Genomic DNA, 25,811 nt, shown 5'->3' on the forward strand with positions numbered 1-25,811 from the left:
ACAACTCTGCAAAGATACCAAACAATACTGAGTTGTACACTTTAACTCTGGTATGTTAATTATATCTCAGTAAGGCCATTTAAAAATTCAGGAGACAGATCGTATTGTTTATACTGCGATCTATTTTTACTCTAGTCACACTTTTATCTATTGAGTTTTTTTTCTTCTTTGCCTTTGATTACACCTTGACTTTAAATGGTGAGTGTTTTTGCTACTTTTTTTTTTTTGGTTTGTTTGTTTGCTTTTTTCTGTTTTGGTTTGTTTTCTTAAAGGAGTAAAAGAGACTACCATTAGGATAGTCTTTAAAAACTTACCGTCCATGTGACTTGAACAGTGGTGGGAGTCAATACAACCGGAGTATGAAGATGGACAAGGACGTCGCCGAGTTCTTTCTGGACTTGTCTGTGGTCCACTCCCTGTGCTGGTGGGCTGATATCTACAGGGATAACCATTCCCAATTTTTTAAAATTAATAGTGGATTCTAATATACATTATATAAGCCAATATTATGCCATTAGAAATAATTCCAGGGGAAAAATTAAGAACTCTTTGGGACAAACAATGTTAAAGCATATTTATATATGTACCACCATTTTAGACCATAATTTGAGAACTGATACCTTCACTAAAATAATATTAATAAAAGTGTATGCAACCCCTTATCCCCACTCAGTACACTGCTGTGAAAGATCTATTATTTTCTTATTAAAGGATGAAGTATGTGCTGAAAGACTTCTTTAGAAACATCAGTTTTACACAGATGTTGCCATGTTGAAGGACTTTTCCAAGTAGTTAATGGGGCCAGGTCTGAAAACTGCTGTTGAGGAATTTGTTCAATCCCGTTCCCCAGTTAGTAGGTTGTGTGTTCCTATTCCTTGAGCTATTTCAGTCTGTGAGTGTGGAAGAGAAAGTAATTAGGGGGACTGCGAGTGAATTATGTTACTAAATGTAAACAAAATGAGGGAAAGAAGGGGAAGAACCCTCCCAAATTCACAAAAATAATTTTGACCAATTTAAAATGCTGATAAAATGTTCTATGTAATAAATTCTGAACAGTACTCCAATATCTGACAAAAAATCATGCTGCTATTTTTTCGAAGTGATGGGGGGGCTAGGAGGGAGAAAGAATTACAATGTTTAAAATGATACACTCTCAGTCATAAACTGTTCTGACCCCTTAGTCACCATTTGCCTAAATACTACTCTACTTCCCATACAATGGTTTACATCCTATGTGTCCATTAAGAAAAAAGATAAATTATAGATGTCCAAATCCATCAAATTGATATCAAACACTGAATTTCACACATACTCAAATCAGCTTCTTTAACTGGTGCACTGCAATGTTATGTTGCATTTTTTTCTTCAATCACCTTATTTAAGGAACAAAGTCCAATTTAAAAGGATTTATTTTCTTAATCTTGTTTTTTCTCAGGCCACAATGCGACACTCTTGCAAAAATATTTTTAAGTGCATATCTCAGCCATAACTTAAATTGGGTGCACTAACTTAAGATGGAACATAAATAATTGGGGACTACATTTTGGTAATTTTTTTCCAGTTCCACTTTTTTTCATCCTTAACATAGACAACACAGTGAGTTTTACTTGATTTAGAAATCATATATATATATATATGTATATATATATGTGTGTGTGTGTGTGTATTATTAATATCATGTGAATACTATTAATCTTTGCTGATATATCTATGATCTACTGTGCTTTGATGGTACAAGTACTTGCTGCCTTGCTGAAATAAGAAATTGCTAAATTCTACAGTATTTAATATCTTTGAAAAATAAGAGCTCACACAGCCAAGTGTTCTTTGCAAAGAGGTGCTTTGCAGAATGCAAAGCTGCTGAAAGTGTGGTGTCAAAAATGATCCTGGGCTTCCCTGGTGGCGCAGTGGTTGAGAGTCCGCCTGCCGATGCAGGGGACACGGGTTCGTGCCCCGGTCTGGGAAGATCCCACAAGCCGCGGAGCGGCTGGGCCCGTGAGCCATGGCCACTGAGCCTGTGCGTCCGGAGCCTGTGCTCCGCAACGGGAGAGAGGCCACAACAGTGAGAGGCCCGCGTATCGCAAAAAAGAAAAAAAAAAAAAAAAAAAATAAGATCTGGGTACTACAACTTCTTGACTTAAAACCATACACCTCTTCATTTTCAAGTTCAATAATTTAATGTACTCATTAAATTCAGACACACTAAAAGCAACCGGATCCTGGCAAGGTAAAATAGAAACAGTTTCAGGTCGTCAAATTCCTTCTTGTACTTTTTCCTTCTCTTGAGACAGGTTCTTTACCTACAGTCCCTTTATCATTATGGGAAATTAATCACATTACTGCTTAGAGAACAACAGCAAAGTGGCATCCCCTCCTCCCTTGACTGTCATCATGTCAGCAACGTTGCAAAATCACGTGGTGACTTTATTTGACTTGATTCCTTTAAGGTGCCCTTCTCTGTTATAATAGCATGCTAGTTACTATCACCGAACTACATTGTAATTATAATAATATTTTATGGCTGTATGGTGCTTTTCATAGCATAAAAATACTACTTTGAATTATAAATATCTTGTTCAAAGCCTTTTACAAATAAGACATAATTAACCCTTTCTCAAGAACCCTGTGGGAAGTAAGCCGTAACAAAGAATAAAGCCACCGTTTCTATTTTATTAATTCCCTTCACCTACTAGTAAGAAGGAAAATTGTAATTCAACATCCCATATTAACCCCTAGACTGCAGCAACTTCTCAGTTTGAAGGCAGGCTATGAAAGATGAGATGAGAAATCTTCCATTTTGATCTTATAATATTCTGGGTGGGTGTTTTTGTTTTGTTTCGTTTTTTATTAGTCAAAAGCATTGCATACCTCGGGAAGAAAGCTTGGTTTACTGCTTCCTGAAACAAATTGTTCCTTTAAACATGTGGTTTAATAAAATACACTGTAATGATGCTTGTCAAACTTAAGCATTAACATTCCTGGAGGGCACTTTAACAGGCTGCCAGGCGCCATCCCCAGAGCTTCTGAGTCAGGGTCTGAGAATCTGCATTTCTAATGTGGCCCCAGGTGATGCAGATGCTGCTTCTGTGGGAACCACACCTTGAGACCCACTGCACTATCAAAACACAATTCCTGAACTAGAGGAAGTAATTTTGATATCCCTAACAGGGCATTTTATCCATTAAAGATCACTTTTTGCTATTGTACAATTAATTTCAAAGAAGGAGGAACATTTTTCCTTCTTTTGAAATATAGTAAAGCCCTACAGTTAAGCCCCAATTTAACTTACTATGTAATTGTACCAAATTATTTTGTTTCTTTTTTACCAAATAGACCCTGACAACTCCAGAAAGAGGACACACTCACCAAGGTGAACAACAAGTTTTCTTTTTCACTGGATCAGGTCTAGCGAAACATTATAATAAGCAATGCAGACACATTTATCTTTGGTCCTGCAACCCCTTTGCCCTTAAAGATCTGTTTAATGCCTCCTTCTAGAAACAGTCATGTTTGCAGCTATTGAAATTACCTTGTGTGCGCACAGGATCTGACATAGCACTTGGGTCACTGAGACCTTGAGGGTTGATGGCTCTCACCATGAATAAATAGATTGTATTGGGCCGCAGTCCTCTCACTGTATAGAGGGTGGTCTTTACGTGGTTTGCCACTGTCTGCCAGCTATTGCTCACTGATTGGCTGAAACATGAACAGAAATTTCATTTAAACAGCAGTCATAAGGGTCTTGGAAATGGAGTTGGGTATCAATGACAAAGGTTAATGGCTGAAAATTAAACACGCACACACACAACGCTTGAAGTGTTCAGCCCAATAAATGAAACATTTGGATGATTTCAGTTTATTCAACAACAAAGCCGAGCCCACCTAACGGAAGTGCCATGCACAACAAAATTAAACTCAGCCCAGGAGATGTGATAGCCCTTTGCTAAAGCACAGCAGCCACTAAATGAATACCTGTAAAAGGAACAGAGGCCAAGATCACAACATCAAGTTTATACAATAAATATGGTCCTCGTAAATGTATATATATATACCTTGAAAAGAATTAACCTGTAGAAAGAATAAATGGACTACAGAGTAAATTATGCCAATACATTTTCCTGTTACAAGGTGTGTTTTCTTTTGCATCAATTCCACATGCAATATTATAATAGAGCCTTCTAAAACTACATATCTGTAAAAGAAGAAAGGAAGCATGTAATGAATATTTTCCCTTGGTCACATTTTTAATAAAATTGTACATTACACAGTATTGTGATTTACCACTTCGGAATGGTGAAATATCTCTGAATCTGTATGTGTGGACCCTTTAACAGTCATCTTCAGATGGGATGCCCTTTTATAGCACTTTGTCTAAGGTCAAATGCTGCTTTGGTTTAGAATGAGGAGGAAATGTGATTTTCAGGGCTGTCTGTTTATTTTTCAGAAGTCTTTTTACAACAAAGCATGAAACTTATAGAAAAACACTGTTTTGAAATTTGAAAACTATATGTTGATCCTTAACTTTAATAGATTAGGGAAGCCTAAAATGAAAGTGATGATTTGTCCTAATGCTTAAAAAGGAGAGAGGCTATCACTATATTTATAGTGGCAAACAGAAGCACATTGAAACTAAATATGAAGCCACATTTTCCCATTAGTACAACTATTTTTTCAAATTCTCATAAAACAATTTTATACTAGTATTTGCTAAATTATAGTCTATATCCTTGAATTGACGGCAATTATTTCAAATAACAATTGGACATATCTTTTCCTTTCAGCAATCAGAAGTGCATGTACTCAATCTCTTAATTGTAGCTTTTAATATTCTCTTAGGCATAGCCAATACACGTATTCAAATATATAGCATAAAACACTGGAATTATTTTAAATTCTGCTCTAATTATTAGGAAGTAAAATTCCAAGCTTCCATGCCTCAGTAACAGTTGCATAACTTAAAAAGTGCCTGTGCCTAATTAAATTATTTTCTGCTTAGTTCTAAAGCCAAAATTCACATCTGATAAATCCCTACAATGGTCAAGAGCTAAGTGATTATGTCATAACCAGATCCCTACAGACGTAGGCATGGATAATGCATATTTAATCTTATAATTAAGGTATGAATGAAAAATAAAACTAAAGTCTATTCTTGAATAAAGTCAGATATAAAAGATAAATTCTTAAAATGCACTGATTAAGCATGTCCTTAGAATAAAACAGCAGGATAGCTCACTTGAGATTTTAGGATATAGGAGCTAAAGCAAAAACCCAATGGAGAAAAAAGGAACTGTCTCATACCTGAAAGCCTCAATGATATATGCACTTGCTGGTAGGGTTCCAGGGGTACCTGGTTGCCAGGACAAGGTGACACTGTTCTTAGTAACATCAGTGACCTGTGGTTTGGATGGTGGTCCAGGCAGGTCATTAAAATCATAATTTTTACTGATTGTTGCTCCAGACTCTAGAGGGGACAAATAGAAAAAGCTTCATTTCTGATTACATAAGCTGACAAAGATGCTTAAAAGGAAAACAGTCTATTAAAGAATTTGAATAGACAGTGAGCAATTCATCTTCATGAATCAAAAGTATATAAGTGAATATTTGATTTTTCCTACATATTAGTAAATATTTACTTTCACACATGATCACTAGAATTGCTTGTTCTTTAGACAGAGAAAATAAAATAACAAGATTATTAAGGACAAATGTATCACATTTCATATATGCAATGCTACGTACCAAGAGGTATAGAAACGAAAAAGTGGCGTAAAGCTTAGTTCTTACATTCAATAAATTTAAAATATTGATCTCTCTTTAACTTGTTAGTTGATAATGAGCTAATCACTGAAACTGGCTCAAGATTTCTTCTGTTAAAATAGTTCACAAAGAACCCACCTGTCACATCCAGCACAGCACTCCAGGAAGTCTCCCCACTTGAACTTGTAGCCACACAAGTATAAGTGCCAGTATCAGAAATCTAGTGTGCATAGAAGGGAGAGAATAAAATTGTTTTAATTGATTTGTAGAATAATTACTAAATCTCAACAAGGCAATATTTGACTGTGAAAATGTGATATATCACTTGGCTGTCCAAATTATACATTAGAGTCAATCATATGCATACGTAAAATATTAAAATAAGCTCATATCATGTATTTTATTCATAATGGTGATTCAAAGATTCTTATTATATTTCTACAACTAAATGCTATTTGTCTGTAAACTTTAGTTGTCTTTCTATTTGCCTCCACAGCAATCCCCTTATCTTTTAATTCCAGCTTATGTTGGTACTTCACTGTGTCAGAGTTAGATATGGATAAGTCAGGACAGAAGTTTTCAGCATCCTATAAACATTCAGAGATCAGTAATGCAAAGCTGTCCTCTTTGTCGTCAATAAACTGTATTTCACAGAATAAAATATACCCAGGAGTAAATAAGCACTGAGATAATATGGGGGCAGATCTTCTTTTTTTTAAAGACATGGAGAAAAGTGAAGAAGAAATTTTGTTTTTTCAAAAAGGAAAATGAAATCTTTCCTTTTAAAGAGTGCAGTGCTCACTTTTATTAAAATTGTAGCAGTGTAACAGTGAATGAAATAAAGTTGTGTCATTAAAAACAAGCAAACGATACCCATGGAATCATTGCAATAGAGAGCTGAAATGGTCATAGAAATCATCTAATCCACAACACTTTTTAAAGCATACTAAAAACTGTCTTTCACTGATTACAAAAAATGTTTTTGTTATTCATTGAAGAGTGGCAAAAGAATTTGAGGAATAGTTGACAATATAATCAAGAGTTCCCTTTTGTAAATGTTAAAAGGCAGAAGATTCCGTGATTATACCTTGACAAAAACTTCAAGTTTGGTAATATGTAAATCAAAAATCCTCCCTGTGGTTGAGCCCCACGGGCTTAAATTGCAAACAACATTCATTTAGGTTAGTTTAGGGGTGAAGGAAAAGCGAGACTGGGAAGAGAAACTGATGACCAAACAGAATAAGGCAAAGCAGAAGATGTAGAATTAAAATTCCACGATGAGCGTGAGTCTAATTGTTGATAAAATATGGGAGGTCATGGAATATAATATCTGTTGGGTTCAAAATGTAAGTGTATTGATGACTCAACCTTCCACAACTGATTCTCGGGTAAATCATTAGTGCCTGGATGTTACTGCGGTTCCACAATTTTAATTGCTTTTAAATGGCATTATGTATTTTAACCTAAGTTTCAAATTACTCTGTCACGTCATTCTTTGCCATATTATGTTATCTCTGTACAATTGTCTTCTATTATACTGAGGCAAGATGGGGGAATAGCCATTGTAGAAAGAGCCATTTTTTCAAATGTGGCTGTGCACACATTATAGTCATCAGATCTTTGCTTTTAAGAAGCATCACTCACAAACTAAATATAATGAGCCGAGGCTGGATTTTAATGGGATGTTCATTTGAATATGGTCTGTGAAAGAGTAAAAAATTTGCATTTTATTATAGCAGTTGAACTAAAATGTAGCACTTGTTATTATGTGCAAATGCTAAAAGAAGAATACTAGGTAATGCTTCTTAACTGCATCTCCTTGTCATTGTATGGAGATACAAGTCTGACATTAGCTGTGGTCGGTAGGTTTTAATGATTATTGGAATCTTCTCCTCAGAAGAAACGGATTCAGCTACCAATTACTGGACCATGAGAACACAGTGTTCATCACACTATTTTTCCCCCCTTGCATTAAGTACTGGAAAAGAAAGTAAGATCTAAAGGAATATGATCTACAGAAACCCTCTCTTGACTGTATCAGTGAAGTAGTGTAAAACATTTTATTTCTGTTAAAGACAGTCATCTTACAGAAAAAATAACAATGTTTTCATTGTGGAGTTTATCAAAAGTGATATGAAAACCCTAAATACATTGCTAAAGCTCACTCTTGTATTATCATCATCATCACCATATTCATTTTCATTCCTTTAACTTTAAATAATGTCTTCTCTGGTCATGAGTGCTTCATATCTTTTCCATCCTTCTCTTTTCGTCCTTAATCAGTGCTTTGAAAAAGACAAATGTGCTGGCACGCTCTCTCACCTACTTTTCTCCTTGTGTAGCTGGCTGCAGACAAGCTCCCAGGAGTATGCATATGCATCTCAGAAAGACTACTCAGAAGCCTGAGAGAGGGGCTCAAACTTTGTTTGACATCATCAAGCACCCACCTTTAATTGCTTCTTTTAAACACTATTGGGGGTCTTGACTGTTCAAGCACACCCTTTAATTCAGCAGTACAGTGGAAATGCATTAACCTCCATGGCCCAAGAAGTCTGCTTTTAGCTCAGAGAGAGCGGTTAACTTGTTTACTCAAGGAGAGCTGGCATTAATTTTTTAATAACTCCCATTTTGTCCAAAGAAGGTTTACAATTAATTTACAATAAATAAAAAGGCTAAAAACCTGTATTAATTTATTTTTCTTGAAATTGAATTTGATAGCATTTTGTCTACTTAGAGCAATAATTAATGCCTATCTCAAAATTAAAATAAAACAATATATACATTCATTATAGTAACAAATTAAAGATTTGTGTTTGTGTATGCATGTGCACACTACAAAAAAGTCATTCTTCCTTTTTGTTATGTGTCCGTATTTTACACATCTGATAAACATGTGCTTGTAAATAATTTACATTGTAAGAAAAAAACACTCCCCGTTGTGATCATTTGAAAATACACATAATAAAAATAATTTATCTTCCTCCTCAGGCTTCTGAATGGGAAAATGCAACACCTTTTTGTTTGTTTTTGAATCACCTTGGTTCCCAATTTATACCTAGATAGCAGATGCTACTAATTGTTCTTCCACTGAATCATTTTCAGTCAATTTTTCTTCATGTACTATTACATCAACCACCCTAATTCTGACCCTCATTCCCAATCTTGTGACTATTCTGACATACTCTTGAGCTTTAGTATAGTGCTTGCTACATGGAGGGGAGGCTTTCTATATTTGGTTGAATGAACTGAATATACTTGTGGAGGGCAGGTGGCCCCCATGATAACATCCTTCTGGTATTCACACGTGGTGTAATCCCTCACCTTGAGTGTGTGGAGGACCTGTTGACTTACTTCTGGCCAATAGAATATGGCATGGAAGTGACAGGATGTCACATTTGTGATTATGTTATATAGGATTGTAAGCCTGCCTTGCTAAAAAACTCTCTTCCTTGTTGATTTTGAGGAAGCAAACAATCATATTGGGAATATCCACATGGCAAGGAACCACAGGCAGCCTTCAGTCAACAGCAAGCAAGAAGCTGAGGTCACCAGTCTGATAGCCATTAAGAACTGAATGCCACTAACAACTATGTTGTTTGGAAGCAAACTGATCCCCAGTCCATTTTCAGATGAGACTACAACCCTGACTGTAGCTTTGTGAGACCCTAGGGCAGAAGACCCAGCTAAGTCATGCCCAGACTCCCACAGAAGGTATGAGATAATAAACGTGTTGTTTTGAGCCTAACAACACAAGTGTTGTGAAGTGTTTTCTGATACTGTTACACAGCAGTAGATAGCTAATATAATATTCAGAAGTAAACATTTATTTTGAGCTGCTCCTGAAGCAAGTCTAACTTGGTAATTTGGCAGGAGTGGTCATTTTCTATCATGTCATCTTCTGTTAAAAGACCAGCAATGGCTTGTTCTTGTGCACAGATTTAAACCTAAACTGCACAGCAACTTTACCTAAAATGTAAGATATTTTTACCACCTAGCCAAACCTGCTTCCTATGCAGTCATCAGTCTCATCTCTTTATTACTTTCCACATAACTGTTTGGCTGAGCCAATCTATCCACATTTCATTACGAACTTCCCTTGTTCATGAGAGTAAATCAGAAGCATTTCTCATTTTCAGTTATTTTAAATGTACTATTACTATCATTAACTTTATGTGTTTAACCTTTTTAGTTTCATTGATTACATACATATAAGATAGAATGAAGGAATAAAAAGTTTCTAGGCCTGTTATGAGCTTATAACGAACTTAAGGACAATGAACTTCCCTCTAATTTCAATTTGTCATTTGTAAAATAAGAAATAACAGGGTCTATAATAAAATGTATAGCAATTATGCAGGGATGTAAGATTTTAACTTCACAACACAGTGTTTCCCTAGAGAAGTACGTACTTCTGTGAGATGAAGATCCAAATACAAATTCCAACATTACTTACGCGTAAATTCTTAATCTGCAAGGTTCCTTGTTCTTGTATAGTAGCTCTTGGATCTCTACCCAGAAAAGTAAATCCCTCCTTTAGCCAGCTAATTACAGGAAGAGGGTCACCAGTAGCTTTACATTTCAGTAATGCTGTACCATCTACTGCTAGCGTTTGGTTGGCTGGGCCTTGTAGAATTATAGGTGGAGGTCTATCTGTCAAAACTAAAGGACAAAGATATTTTTCAGGATATTTTAATTTTATGAAATTTGGTAGTCTTTATATCAGCAGTAGTCTTATATCAAAAGTAAGATTAAAGCCCCAAAGTCATACATATTACTTATAATTTTTTCTGTAATATTCTACATCCACTATAAATCTATCATCTATAATTACTATACATACACCTGTACATATTTTACTGAAGCCATACTGTATTTATAACTTACTCTGAGTTACCTATAATTAAGATGATGATAAGATAAATTCTGACATCTTAGAAAGGTTAAATCATATTAAAATTAAAATGTTGAGAGCTTATGGTAATCATTTGCAAAATGGCCATTTTCTCTCTCATATGCATGTTTTAGAAAGCCTGTGGAATATCACATGAGTACAATCAATTTTCACTTTTGCTTTTATTATAAATATATGAGTAATACATAATTTTACCTTCATAGCACCAGTTGCCGGCTTTATTTATATAGACTATAATATTTTGATGACGTTAAAATATTAGACTATAAATAATTTATTTCTAAAATTGTGATATTGGGCTCTAGATTATAGTAATATAATGTGGATGATATAATTTAATTAGTCTATACTTTTAAGCAAAAAAATCTAAAGACCATATTTATGACATGACAAAAATAGCATTTTCATGAAAATTTGTGTTTACATATATATCCATTTTTGTGATCATTTGAGTAAATTTTCCATAATTTCATAAACATAGTTCACTGTTTTTTTAATTGAATATTGATTTGTAGCAGTATCATCAGTGCCTTTAGAAGTATTATATAATGATTTAGGAAGTGTATCAGAATGTATAGTAATATTTAAATGGGTAATGAAAATATGGAATCAATTGGAGGCAGGCTCTCATCTACAATTCATTAGAAGACCATCTCACAATGAAACTGATATACCCAAGCCCAAGAAAGGATTTCGTAAGAGAAAGTTTTATAAACTTCACATAGGTTTTGGTTAATTATCCAAATATGCTCTTTATTATGTATAATAATAACAAATATAATATTTAAATATATATATATATATATATATATAATTTCCACAAAAAGAAAAAGATGGTGAATCTGAATTATTGCTAAGCAACTGTGAAGAATGCTTTTTCTCAAGAAGGTCATCTTGGATTACTATGTACATAATCAAAAAAAGTCATTTTGCTTATTAATGCTCTAATTTCCTTTGTCTACCAACTTTTACAAATACCCATTTATATGTTTATATATTTCTCAATCTATATGTATTTTTATTTGTAGAGTTCACAGTTTTGGCGAAAGACATTAAATCAAACAGCCCTTTTAGAGGCTACCATGAGAAAGCCAACTGATCTTGATTTAAAATAGAGGTCTCCTGCATGTCAAGATAGAGTGGACTTCCAATCAACCTAAACCTGTTATATTAAAATATGTATTAAAATGTGTGTATATGTAGAAAACCTTATAAAAACCTAAGGAAAACAAGATTCTCTGTGTATACTTTGCAAATAAAGATTAGATCCATTTAGTTCACTGCTTTTCTTGATCAAATTCTTCATTTTAGAAGTAAATTAAATAATCTTCAGAGAATGTGAAAGCACACTATTATACTAATTCTGACATATCTGGCAATAATTGTGCAAATAGATATTCAAGTTGAATGCTTTGTGGAATTTATTTTCTCTCTGAGTCAAAAATGGAAGGCCAATTCACCAAACATTATGAATAATTTTAAAATTCAGTAAGAAAAATAGGTCTGCATTACCAGAGAAGAAACTATTTATTAAATTTTATATAATGTTACTTCTTTGTTTCAAATTAAATATCTATATAGAATTCTGGTAACTTCTTATAGCCTGCTCTTACTGTCATATCCTTGAAATCATTATATATGGGCAAAGGACATATAATTAGTTTCTTTTTTCTCTTTTTAACTGCCCAAATGAGTAGCTCGTTGTCTTTTAAATGAATTTGATCAAAAAAGTAACTGAAACTTTCCTGGCCAGAAAGAACTTTCAGTTTCAAGGATGTTATGGGTGAAAGATGACCACAAGTTTCCATGACACTAAGGTCAGAGGTTAAATGAACATTTAGGGTTTCCAGTGATCTGTGAACAATTCCATGGTTTTCTCTAACTATGCATTGTGAATCCTCAATAAACCATTCATATAAGATCATGATGTGACATCTATTGTACATTTCTTCTCTCCAGTCCTTTTAGATTCTATTGGTTCTACTCAGAATTCTCATTACAATTTTCTAATTTTCTAAAAGAAGAAAAGAAATGAAGAACAGTGTTAATGAAATAATAAGAAGGTCTTTTAAAGGGATGTTTTGAAATTCAAGTGTATTAAAGATCTTAGCTCTACCTATAATAAGTAAAATTATCACTCAACAGCACCTTTCATCACCATTAACAATCTCATCTCATGTGAACACTTGAGTTAAAAATATTTCCAAGAAAGGAATCTAAGTACAAAACTGTAACAACAGAAACATCGCTATAGATGTTTTGCTTGTTTTTCTGAACACGACATATGTTTTCATTCTACATTGGAATTTCATTTGGCTCTAAACTGCCCTGGATCATACCAAGCAACACGTTCAAAAGGGGATGACTTGCGTATTATTAAACTGTTAACCAGTCTGAAAAATTCAAAATTATGAATAAAAGCTGAAGTCATCGGCCAATGTGGCAAGTTAATATTTGGAGAACGTTATTTATAAAAGTGTATGTGTGTGTGTGTGTGTGTGCGTGTGTGTGTGTGTTTAGGTCTTGAAGTTAGATTTCTTTACTGTCAAAATCAATAACTCTATAACCTCCATTCAATGTTCTTGCAAAAGGATCTTGACTTTGTGAATGCTTACGAAAGTAAAAATCAATGTAGCAATTAATATTCAAGCCACTTGTGACCAAATGTTCAGAGACATCTCAGTCAACAGATTTAAATTTCCTTATCACTCTTTTCAGTCTGACCACAGAACCAAAGCTAGAATTACTACTGGTCTGAGAGATTATGTCAACAACAAACATAATTTCTCAAAACAAGTTTTCCTTTTCATTATATCAGGCACAGTTTTGAATATCCACCTGTTTCATGAACCACATCAGTCATATCAACTGGCTCTTCTAAATCATCAACTTTGTTTTCTACAAATATGGTTTGCCTTCTTCATAACACTTTCTTCATTTAGAAACATTTAAAAGTCTGTCTTTTGTAAAATACCATAAGCAGCTATGGTGGAGTTCTTAAGCATTATATTTGGAATCTTTCATAGTAGTATAGAATAAAACTTAGGTTTGGGCCAGAATACCTTATTTTCCAAGTATATGTTTCTAGACATTTTTTCCTAGTAGAAGAAAACATAGGAACTTAAGAAAGATTAATAATTATATTTTATTTCTTTTAAAGAAATATGGAGGTTTGAAGGATCGATGATCTTGTCCATGTAAAGGAAGAATTTCTTGGCACCATTACCCTTGAACCTGACTTCTTTCAGTTCCATAGCAGTAAATCTCTGCTGCATCAGCAGGTATGGCCATTAACGACTCAATATCCCCTCAGCTAATGTTTGTCTGTTCTATTTATTCCCATTCCTGACATGGCGCTGAATCAGGCAATACCATGGGCAGACATTAAAAAAATACTGCCTTTCTATTAATTTTAAATGACCTTTTAATCTACATGTAAATTTGAATTGCATGAAAGCTCAGCAGAGAAAGAAGAGAATCAGAGAGGTCACAGCCCAAAGCTCTTTTATCGCAGAACCCAGAGTGGGAGGGTGCGGGTGTGGGGAGAATCAGAAACCCCACAAATCTAAGAGGGCAAGAGAGATTTTTTAAATTTAAGATATCAAAGAATATGGCTTAAATTAATGCTCAGAGGTTCACAAATATCTAAAACTCCCTACGTGTCAATTGTGACAGAAAAGCTCTTGGGAAAAAAAAATCAGACATGAAGAGTGCTGCATGGTCTTCAACTTTCACCTGAATCAGGTGCTTCAGTTAAGATTTGTAGGGCATACATACAAATAAAAAAATAGTTTTAGCATCCATTTGTAGTTTGGAAGGTATTTAATTAATTTAACTTAGTGAATGTATAATTAACACATCATAGGATGTCATAATGTGATTGGCTAAGTGAAAAGTCATCTCTGTTTCCACTGATAATAAAGATTATATCTCTCTCTCTCCTCTAGTAAAATAAGATTATTACTATCCATTAGAAGCAATCATATCAGCATAAGACTGAATAAAAATATACAGCTAACATTCCTATTTCTATTTCACTAAAATAATGCATCCTATATTTTTAAGAATAAAATAGATTGTGTTTGATGTTCTTCTTTGGGAAAGTAAATGGTATTAAATCAGGGAGAATTAGAAACTATTAAGAATGTTATTTTACCTAGATTCAAACTTAGAAGATAAGCATTAATTTTAAGGATTTAACTAAAAGGTCAGAGAATTTCATAGTTTTGATAAAAATCATTATTTTCAGAAAACAAATTCTAATAATATCACACCATCAGTAACTTCCAGCTGAGCTTTTGCTAAAATGCTTCCTGCCACGGTTAGGGCCTGGCAGATGTAGTAACCCGCGTCCGAGCGCTGAGTGTCGGTAATTGTAAGGTCCCCGGCTGGCGACACAGAACATCTGCTGTTGGCCTGTTGGGGTTGATTTGGGAAAAGCAGGTTCTGTGGAAACAAACACAATGTTACTAAGATTCTCTTCTGACTCAGAAGGAAAATTATATTAACAACAGCTACCGCAGTTAGAGAAATGTGGCTGGAAAAAGAAAACACAAAGATTTAAAAATACGGTACTGAAAGGGTTAAAGGCCACACAGTGAGTCTCACTGGGAAACTTCTTTCCCATCATGGGAAAATGATGTGCTCTAAGAAGCCAGCATGCTCTGGCTGAAGGAACAATCATCTAGGTCTGGATCGTGACCTTTTACTCTCTGCGTGACTTTCTGTGAGTTACTGAACGGTTTTGAAACGCAGTTTCCTCATCTGTAAAATGGACATAATAATGCTCATCTGACTCAACTCATAAAACATCGTGAGAATCTAGAATGTAATATCAATTGTGTATGTGTTTTATAAACTGCAGATCACTAGAGAACGCAAAAATATTTTCTGCTGACCCTTTTGAATATTTGACATAAGTAACTCAGTTTCTCCTAAAGGTATTCAAAAGTGTGTGACTGAGACTGACACAGAGAGACAGCTGAATCTCCTTCTGCTATAAGATTTTTGCAGGTTTTAACAGCTTTGAAAGGAGCTAGGTATAAAGGCTACCATCTGAGCAAGCTTAACCAAATCACTGAAAATAAAAAGAAGATGCGGGATGTTTCTGAAGGATGCGTGTGATGGTAAAGAATTTCATAATATTACCCTATCAAAAAATCAAAGGTTCTTTAGTTTCCTATATAACTCATATTAATACAAGCAGCCAAATCACAAAATTGTGAACGTTCTTATAGGAGAGCAGTAATGTTAACCTGGATGACCTATGTTGCTTTACTGTTGTTCAATTAAAAAAAAATTTGGATACAATAAATTATATTGAGATATGCTTCCAAGTTGGATTATAAATAAGGACATATCAATTTTTATGTTGTATTTACTTACAAAAAAAGAACATTAGAACCCTCTGGGATCTGTTTCTCGACATAGTAATTAATTTTCCAGGTTTGTAATTAAACAGTTTCAATATGTTACAATCAGGAGGTAATAACATTCAATTAAAGGCATAAGACACATTTTCCCCTTAAAATATTTCTACCCTTGAAGTAATACCAATGAAAGAGGATAAAATAGGGTATTAACACTTTTCAATTACCCTAAATGACTTTAATCCTGCGAATGAGGTCCTACTTTAATTAGAAGCTCTTCTCTTTATTGCAACATGATGGATGTCCACTTTATTAGATTCGAGTGTGACACCGTAAGCCCACTTTACATAAACATACTACATTATTAAACCTTTTCTAAAAGAGGTGATGTTTGCTAGCATGCCAGGAATATAATTTCAAAATGCTATTGCCTTCCTATAAAATTTGTATTACTATATAAGGCTAGACTATTTCATACATATGAAGCATAATTTGAGAGCAAGCTAATTCTCCTGTGGAATCCAAATATATTACTGAAATAAACCTTCTGAAAGAGAAGGGTCTAAATTTTAAAGGCACTTGGAAATGATACAATAACTCAAAGTGTGCACTTTCCTACAATTAGCCATTAGAATACTAATTTACATAGCACTAATACATCAGATGGGCTTAATTCTCTCCGGGATCTCTTCCTCTACAATGTGTTATCAGTCCACCTTCTAAATGATTCGATGACATGGAAAATGGCATATGATTGAGGTTAACCCATCATCTTTATTCCCTGTTTGTATGACATAGGCAAAAGAAAATGGATGACAAGCAAAACCCAGGAATTCTACAGAGCTCTTCTCGCCTTGAAGTGCCTGGGTATCCTATTAGTGCTAATTGGCATTATCAGCACATATTGAGGAATATGGACCATTAAGTCCAGGCTCTTAACTCTCTATACTGATGGATAGTCATAGATCACTGTAAAAATTGGATACTGCAGACAGTAAGACTAATTTATTTTTCCTAATGTCCCAATTCATGATTTGAAAATTTACAATTTGCTCAAGCATTTCTCTTTTGTTCTCATTCACAATCTCCTTTCTCTCTCTCCCCTTTCCTCTCTCCCCCGACCCCTCTGTCTAATGTGAGGGAGATAGCTGAAATAAAGAAAAGGAGGCCTAAGATTATAATCAAATCAATCACCTAACTCGAAAATTTTTCCCAGAGATTAATATCTCTGGAATTACCTGCCACTTTGTCAAATAAGAGAAAAAGAAATACTTTAATGCTATTTGATCATTACTTGTTTAAAAAACATTAAAACACAATGTAGCATATTTAAATATCATGCTCATTGGGCCACAAGACCAATACACATTTCATGCAATCGCATGTATAAGCCTGAAGCTATTTTAGGGCACGTGATTTACAAATGATATAGCTGTATCTACACGATAACAAGTTATAATGAGATTTAACTCACTACATGGATTTAAAGTGTAAATCTGCAACAATCAAATTGCTTTATATCATTATATTTGTATCACTTATGAATAAATAATAAATTCACATAAATATATTTACTATCAGTGGCTTGAGAAAGTAACTTCTGTGGACCCTATACCTCCCCGAATGGGTGGAGGGAAGGAGCTACAGGCAGGAGTGAGAATCTTGACAGGCTACCAGGGCTCTCCAGGCTCATCCCCTCCTGCCTTCTCAGGCACGATGTGGGTCTGGGGACAGAGGTGACAAGAGTGGTGCTGAGCTTCTGTGCGTGAGCAGAGGGATACCTCTGGCCCTAGCAGCCTGGCCTGAGCAGAAGCATGAACTTGCCACTTCAGCCAGGAACAAGGGAAGGCAGATGCATTCTGCATTTTCCCCATTTCTAACCTTCAAAACGTGTAAAGCATTTTTACATATAAACTAATTTAATCACATAATCTTCATAACTTATGTGAAGTAAAATATATTATCCTCAAATTTTAGATTAAGAAAATGAGCTTCAGTAAATTTAAACAGTGCTACAAAGATTGTAAAAATTATACGGAGGGAAAATGGCTTTAGAATTCTTTCCTTTTTCAGGGGACGTGTGTGTGTGTGTGTGTGTGTTCAAGTGTGTTATAACTATATCATGTTGCTTTACACTCACTTTAGAGTTTGGGATGTTTTCATCTGAAAACAATTTTTAAGTTAAGAATCAAGGAAGTCTATGAGTAGAAATCTATTGTATTGTTACTAACTGATAAAAAAGATGGCAATTAAGTCCTGGAACAATCCTGATGTGGGATAAGACAGTGGCCAGAACTTTACCTTATCCTTCTCATCACTATATTTACATCCCACAAATCATGGGGGAAGTGAATCCAACAAAGAGCATTGAGGAAAGGAAGAAAGATAATTTGCCCGTCCATACTGAGATGTTAAAACTGCTAGCTTGGGGTGGTACGGAACTGTATAGGAATTCACAACAATGCAAGATGACGGCTGAGGGAAACTTCCTGATGTCTCTCTACCCAGATAATCATACACGAGTTTTGATCAACAGGTTCTCTTAACTTAGTCGAAAGCATTTTCCATCTCTGGCAAAGTTTTTAGATTGCCTGAGACTTTAAATCATGGTTTTCATGTTTGCCCAGGAAATTCTTCCAGAACTTGGACTAACACCAGAGGGTGCTGACGAGGAACACCAGTAGGTCTCTTCCTGCGAACTATATGCCTCCTTCGGAACGCTTCCGGAGAGACCAGAATGAAAATATCTCTAGGTCCCTCAGGAATGCACAGATAAGTCTGTAGACAAAGAACTCAATTTCTGATCTGGTTTAGGCTGGAAGTTCCACTCATTGCCTCAGAACCTAGAGGCTTGCGCTTGTCCAAGTTTGGACCAAGTTCTAAATGAGAAAACAGATGTATTCAATTTGCTTTTAGCAGAGTCTTGAGAGATCATGCTGCCCAGAGAGGGTCCGGAGAGGACAAAGCAGGGCACAGCAAAGACCAGACAAGTGTTGGTTTTTTTCCTGGTATTCAATGTATTATTTCCTGTCTAACCCCACTATGAGGGAATCCAGAAGGGATGATGGAAGAAAATATTTCTCCTACTCTTAAATTAACGGTAAAGAAAAGGTATTTATACTATATATCTATGGAAGGGGGTTGAAACTAGTTTCTAGGCTGATTAATAATGGAAATATTTTTGACTGTTTTACATTTGCCCAGGATGTCCTAAGTGCTTTATATATACTAACTCACTCACTTATCCCAATGTAGCTCAATGCAAGAAAGCAAACTTACCTTTCTGTTAGGAGGTTTTAAACAGCTACAGGTTAGACTTTTTCAGATAATTTGGTTACACTGCTTTGTATCTATTTGACGTAAGATAAAAATATTAGAGAATTAACACTAGAAAAAAAGAATGTTATATTAAAGCATCTGACTCCCGCTAATTTTAGAAATAATTGGTCTCTTTTTCAGAAATAAAATAAATTCAACATTGTTAACAAGAAAGGAAAGACAAACTTTGAGGGTCACTAGAGACGGGGAGTTCAGAGATTTCAGAAAAGCAGTCAAGGCTTACACTCACCTGGCTGCCTTCTTTTTGCCAAAAAACTGCTGGCTGTGGGTTTCCTTTAGTTTCACAGGGAAATGTCACTGTACGACCTTGAGCAACAATCTGATCTCTTGGCCTAACCACAAACTGTGGAGGAGCTATAATTTAAAAGGAAAGAAAGTGTGTCAATATAAACTGTTGACAAAGAAAAATATATCAAAGAGAAAATCTGATACTAGGTGGATTGCTCAGTGCCAGACAGAGGCTACAGTTTTTGATTTAGTTTTAAGTATTTCTCAAAACACAACGGGGAAAGAAAAATGAGCACTCTATCAAATGTGAGGAAAGAAGTAAATGTATTCGTAGACACATTTTAAATGTACACTGTAAATCCTGCAGCCCCTATACTCGCATAGGAAAATAGATTTTTAATGATATTCTAAAGTTTTTAAGAAAAAACATGGTTTCCCAATATGGTTTTGTGTTTTGAATGAAGAGAGAAAAAGAGGCATTGCATTACTCAAATATCTCCTTCCTGTGAAATCAATCTACTAACAAACATTCATTGTTCTTGTAATATTTGCAAGACATTGTACTGGGCACAGGGATACCAGAAGGAATAAAATATGATACCTATTCTCAAAGTGCTGATATTCTAGACCTAAGGAATTGAAGTGTTGAAAATATCAAAGAATCGAAGAGATGGGAATTACATACAAAGATAACTAACAATATAAAGAAACATATGAAAGTGGTTGATTCTATTTAATTCATTTCATTTACATCAATAAGCATTCGGCAATTACTATGTTCCCCTACTGGGCACTAAAGATACACAGATAAAATCATCTACCCTGCAGCCATGAAGGTACTCATAGTCTAAGAGAAAATACAGAACATGATCATGATGACAACAGCAACAGCAAAATTAAAACAACAATTCTCTAAGGCTGTGGTAAGTTCAATGATAGAGGTGCTCTCAGAGCACAGAGGAGAAGCACTTAAATCATAGTACACGTCATAAGTGTGATAGGACTTCAGGAGAGAGGGATCCCTTTGTGTTAAGGTAGCTGTGAAATGCTTTATGCAGGAGATGGACATTATGGAGGCTTGGAGGAAGGGGTGGCATTTAGAGAAGTGGAGAAATGAACATATTCCAAGCAAGGAGCTAACTGAGCAAAGTGTGAGAAGCAAGAACACATCTAGCATACAGTGTGTAATCCCAAAGGAAGGGCAAGTCCCCATTGTATAAACAGCATTGGCTACAAAAGATAGATTCGTATCCTAAGAATGGCCTGAGAAGACAAACTGAGGATTTTACTCCGACTCTTTCTAAGCTGAGGAGTGATAAATGTAAAGCAAAAATTTTGGAAGCTTTAACCCTCTAATGAATGTAGTATATAGATTGCGAGCGAGACAGATCAGTGAATAAAGTAGGGAGTCTGACTGGAAGGCCAGTAAAATGGTGTAGGCAAAAATAATGAGACCTAGGTACAAGGAACTCCAGTAGAAAATAAAGGGATTGGGTAAAAATGCTAAGGAAGTTCAGATTTAAATTTGGAGCTAATTATAAAGAGAAAGAAGAAAGTGAAAAACAGCAGACTGTGTAACTGGACGTTTTCACAAGGACATCTTCTTCATACTAAAATCCACTCCTGTTGAAGAGAAAACAGCATGTTTATTCTATGACTTTTCTAATCATTTGTTTCCAGTGTAACTCCTGGCTTATACTAGAAAACTTATGACCAAGAAAAAAACTTTAAAATGAACTCGAAGTTTTAGAACCCAGTGTACATGGCCACAGTCCTAAAATTTGAATGCTGAAGAATTTTAACAGCAAGCACCATTCGGTAAAGTCCTTTACTCAGAATTCTTTCAGTCCTTTAGGAGTACATAACTGCAGGTCCAAGAACGGAGTAAATGTAGGGTATCCTCAAACATGCAGGATTTACAGTGTACAGTGTACATACAAACAGCAGCAGCATTTTTTAAAAAATCTCAAGAGATCTGTAGTGGCTTATTTTTTGGTGTCCTATTATACTGCCTCCTAATTCAACACATTCAACACACACCTCAGAGAAGGAATAAATCTACTAAGTGAAATTTTCTTCTACAGCTATAGATAATAGAAGACACAGTTTAAAAGGATGAAGAACCCAGATTTATGGATCTATTTGAACAGGACGTGGTTTATGTTGCCCTGTATTTTTAGGAGATTACTTGCTTCTTATGATCTTCTTGTTATTTCTACACAATTCCACTGAATCAGCAGATACATTGATTTTTGTTCCATTTTTTCTAATACGAATGATAGTTTAAATCAACATTACAAAATTACTTTAGGTACGACTCTTAAAACACTGCAGTGTCCATTTTTCAATAGAGATGTGAAACCACCGATAGTTATCCCCAAAGATACTTAAGATTGGTCTCTATCATCTGTAGTATCTAAGAAAAATTATATACATTAAAAAAATTTAAAGATCAATGTATATTTCTTTCCTTCTTAGTAATTCTATGAAAAAAAGTTTACTGCCAACATGGACACAAGTAAGAAGTACTGAGTAGCTTAGCTTGTACCTCATTATCAAAAATAAAAACTAAAATAAAAGTCAATATAGTAAAAATCAGTTAACAGTCTGTGATGAAAATCACATACACAGCTTATTAGTTCATCTGTATTGCTTTGGACCAGAAAGAATTTGAATTGGTTCTCAAAACTAGCTAGTAAAACTAGTTAGTAAAAATTTAGAGCCCCATATGAACTATAAAATCCTTCTTTATATAATTTTTAAAATGTAATAACTGAGAATACACATGATTAAAATCATCAGACGAAACATCAAATGCAAGCAATGAAAACATATTTTATAGTTTTAAGCATATTATGCTTACTCTGTTTATCTATCATCTATCTCAGTAAAATTACCATTTCTACTTTAAATATTAAACTATAGACTTCTTAAATTTGATTTTTCAAGCTTTCAAAAACCTTTGGATAGATGAGCGATTTTGTAAAATGCTTTTGGAATCCAGGTCCTACAATTTTAACACAGCTGCTAAAACATAACCCCCAAAATAAGGACTGGCGAATAACCACATCTATCCATCCACTTTTTGAAAAAGATATGATTCATCTATTTACTCGTTCAAAAATGTATTGACTGGTTACAAACTATGATACATTCTGCTTGGTACAGGAGATAGAAAACAGAATAAAATATTGTTCATAGCCTATGGCAGAGACTTGCTATTAAATAAATAAATAAAAACAAATACGGCAGAATATGATTTGCATAATAATAGAAACATGCGGGGGGCATCAGGGGAAAAAGTGTGGAAGTGCACAAACTAGATCAAGTAACTGCTGAGGAAAAAAGAGGAAAGATGCCAGGAGATGGCTATGTTTGAATTGTGCTTTGAAGCACAAGTAAGAGTTCACGAGATGGAGAGGACTCAGGTCACCTGGGACGGAGAGAGGCAGACACAGGCAGAGACCTGTGGAAGCAGATGTGTTGGGAGCATATAAATGATTTTAAAAATAAAATCAGAGATGCAGAAGTGACATAGGTAGGGTGAGATAATTTATGCTAAAGGAGCTTAAATTTTGCCCTAGAAAGTATGGAGATCTTTTCACAGATGCTTATGCAAGAAAGATATAATAAGGTTGTGTTCTAGAAAGAATGCTCTTCCTAAAAGAGAAAAGACAGATATGAGGCTGAAAAATCTTAGCAAGTTGGGACAGCAAATCCAGTTGAGAATTGCTATATTCATAGTAGCACCTAAATATAATATTTTGTAAGAATTCTTAAAGGAAAAAGAAATTCTGCAATATCACAGTGCAATATTTACCACTGATGATATAATCTAAAAGACCAGGAAATCAAAGTTTCTTGAGTTTTTACTCAGTAATGAATTTTTAAAGACTAGTAACAAAATGCTATCAGCATTAGTGTTACTCATGCTATGAAATATCCTTTCATGTGATGTTTATATATAATGTACTTTTATTCCAAGTTATTATAAATACACTGTATTTATAATGTACCAAATTGCTTCTTGTCACCCAAAATTAAATCACACTGATCTTGCTGAAACTAGAATCACCTTTTCATTTTTAAAATTAAAAAATAAAGATATTAAAGCATTTAACAAAGCAAAAGATTTTAGAAGTATTCAAGTCTCTGAAAATGTACATCTTTTCTTATTGTCATCTGAAGTTGCGTCACCAAAACCAACTGCATCAATCACTTTTACTTCTGTAGACTCTCCTTCTCTGCCCAAGACCTATACTGTAATCTTCCGTGAAGGGATATCAGCTGAAGTAATTTATTTTTGAGGTTTTAAAATGAAAAACTGCATCAATAATTCTTCTGATAACACTTCACAGTTTCAGTATTTCTGCCAGGTGGCAGTGAAAATGGTTTGAAAAACCAGTACTTGGCCGATGGCACCAATGGGAGGGAGTAGGCAGAGAGGTGGCATTTTATCAACACAGCATGATAGCACAAAGTGTGCTATACACAAAATGGATTTTCTATGATGGTTCTCATTAAATATGAAAAAACACAACTAGGTCTTCAGGATGACAATCCAAAACACATATTTAAACCCAATGTGAATTAAAGAGTTTGAGTTATAAACTCCAGAAGAATATGCTAGTTATAGAAATGGAAATTCTCATATATTTCGAAGACAGAAGACTATAAAATACATATTTTTTATGTCTTCTCTAAAACTTGAAGCATTAGACAAATCTTTTGTAACTATGATGTAACGACTGACTTGCTTAACCTATTAAATGACGATACTTTATTGCTTCAGCTATAACAAGAAATGAAATGAAGAAAACAGAGTGGCACAATTCAATGTTCAATTACACATGTACTAGTTAAAAACAACAGCTCCTTAAGAAAAGTACATTGTGTGCTTTCCAGAGGAGTAGATCCAGATATAAAAAGGTCAATTAAGATTAGAGGTCTGTCTCAATGGTGAAAAACGGAAACCATTTCCTCTAAGATCAGGAACAAGACAAGGTTGCCCACTCTCACCACTATTATTCAACATAGTTTTGGAAGTTTTAGCCACAGCAATCAGAGAAGAAAAAGAAATAAAAGGAATCCAAATGGGAAAAGAAGAAGTAAAACTGTCACTGTTTGAAGATGACATGATACTATACAGACAGAATCCTAAAGATGCTACCAGAAAACTACTAGAGCTAATCAATGAATTTGGTAGAGTAGCAGGATACAAAATTAATGCACAGAAATCTCTTGCATTCCTATACACTAATGATGAAAAGCCTGAAAGAGAAATTAAGGAAACACTCCCATTTACTGTTGCAACAAAAAGAATAAAATACCTAGGAATAAACCTACCTACGGAGACAAAAGACCTGTATGCAGAAACTATAAGACACTGGTGAAATAAATTAAAGATGATACAAACAGATGGAGAGATATACCATGTTCTTGGATTGGAAGAATCAACATTGTGAAAATGACTATACTACAGGATTCAGTGCAATCCCTCTCAAACTACCAATGGCATTTTTCACAGAACTAGAACAAAAAATTGCACAATTTGTATGGAAACACAAAAGACCCCAAATAGCCAAAGCAATCTTGAGAAAGAAACACGGAGCTGCAGGAATCAGGCTCCCTGACTTCAGACTAAACTACAAAGCTACAGTAATCAGTATGGTACTGGCACAAAAACAGAAAGATAGATCAATGGAACAGGATAGAAAGCCCAGAGATAAACCCACGCACACATGGTCACCTTATCTTTGATAAAGGAGGCAAGAGTATACAATGGAGAAAAGACAGCCTCTTCAATAAGTGGTGCTGGGAAAACTGGACAGGTACATGTAAAAGAATGAAATCAGAACACTTCCTAACACCATACATACAAAAAAACTCAAAATGGATTAAAGACCTAAATGTAAGGCCAGACACTATAAAACTCTTAGAGAAAAACATAGGCAGAACACTCTATGATATAAATCACAGCAAGATCCTTTTTGACCCACCTCCTAAAGAAATGGAAATAAAAGCAAAAATAAACAAATGGGACCTAATGAAACTTAAAGGCTTTTGCACAGCAAAGGAAACCATAAACAAGACAAAAAGACAACCCTCAGAATGGAAGAAAATATTTGCAAATGAAGCAACCGACAGAGGATTAATCTCCAAAATTTACAAGCAGCTCATGCAGCTCCATATCAAAAAAACAAACA

At 34.7% G+C, this 25,811-nt stretch overlaps 1 protein-coding gene across 9 annotated transcripts in view; it reads right to left on the reverse strand.

Moving 5' to 3' along the window:
• The window catches only part of ROBO2 (roundabout guidance receptor 2), a 1,654,833-nt gene that overhangs the window by 83,437 nt on the left and 1,545,585 nt on the right, over positions 1–25,811 (reverse strand). For all 9 annotated transcript variants that reach the window (XM_049710547.1, XM_049710548.1, XM_049710544.1 and 6 more), the window contains 7 exons: positions 19,607–19,731; positions 14,944–15,115; positions 10,211–10,416; positions 5,896–5,977; positions 5,299–5,461; positions 3,530–3,696; positions 315–436 (listed from right to left, as the gene is read on the reverse strand). In XM_049710547.1, coding sequence (XP_049566504.1) covers positions 315–436; positions 3,530–3,696; positions 5,299–5,461; positions 5,896–5,977; positions 10,211–10,416; positions 14,944–15,115; positions 19,607–19,731 — 1,037 coding nt within the window. The remainder of the gene's footprint in view (positions 1–314; positions 437–3,529; positions 3,697–5,298; positions 5,462–5,895; positions 5,978–10,210; positions 10,417–14,943; positions 15,116–19,606; positions 19,732–25,811) is intronic.

Source organism: Orcinus orca, chromosome 5 (assembly GCF_937001465.1).
Source record: "Orcinus orca chromosome 5, mOrcOrc1.1, whole genome shotgun sequence".
Lineage (NCBI taxonomy): Eukaryota > Metazoa > Chordata > Mammalia > Artiodactyla > Delphinidae > Orcinus > Orcinus orca.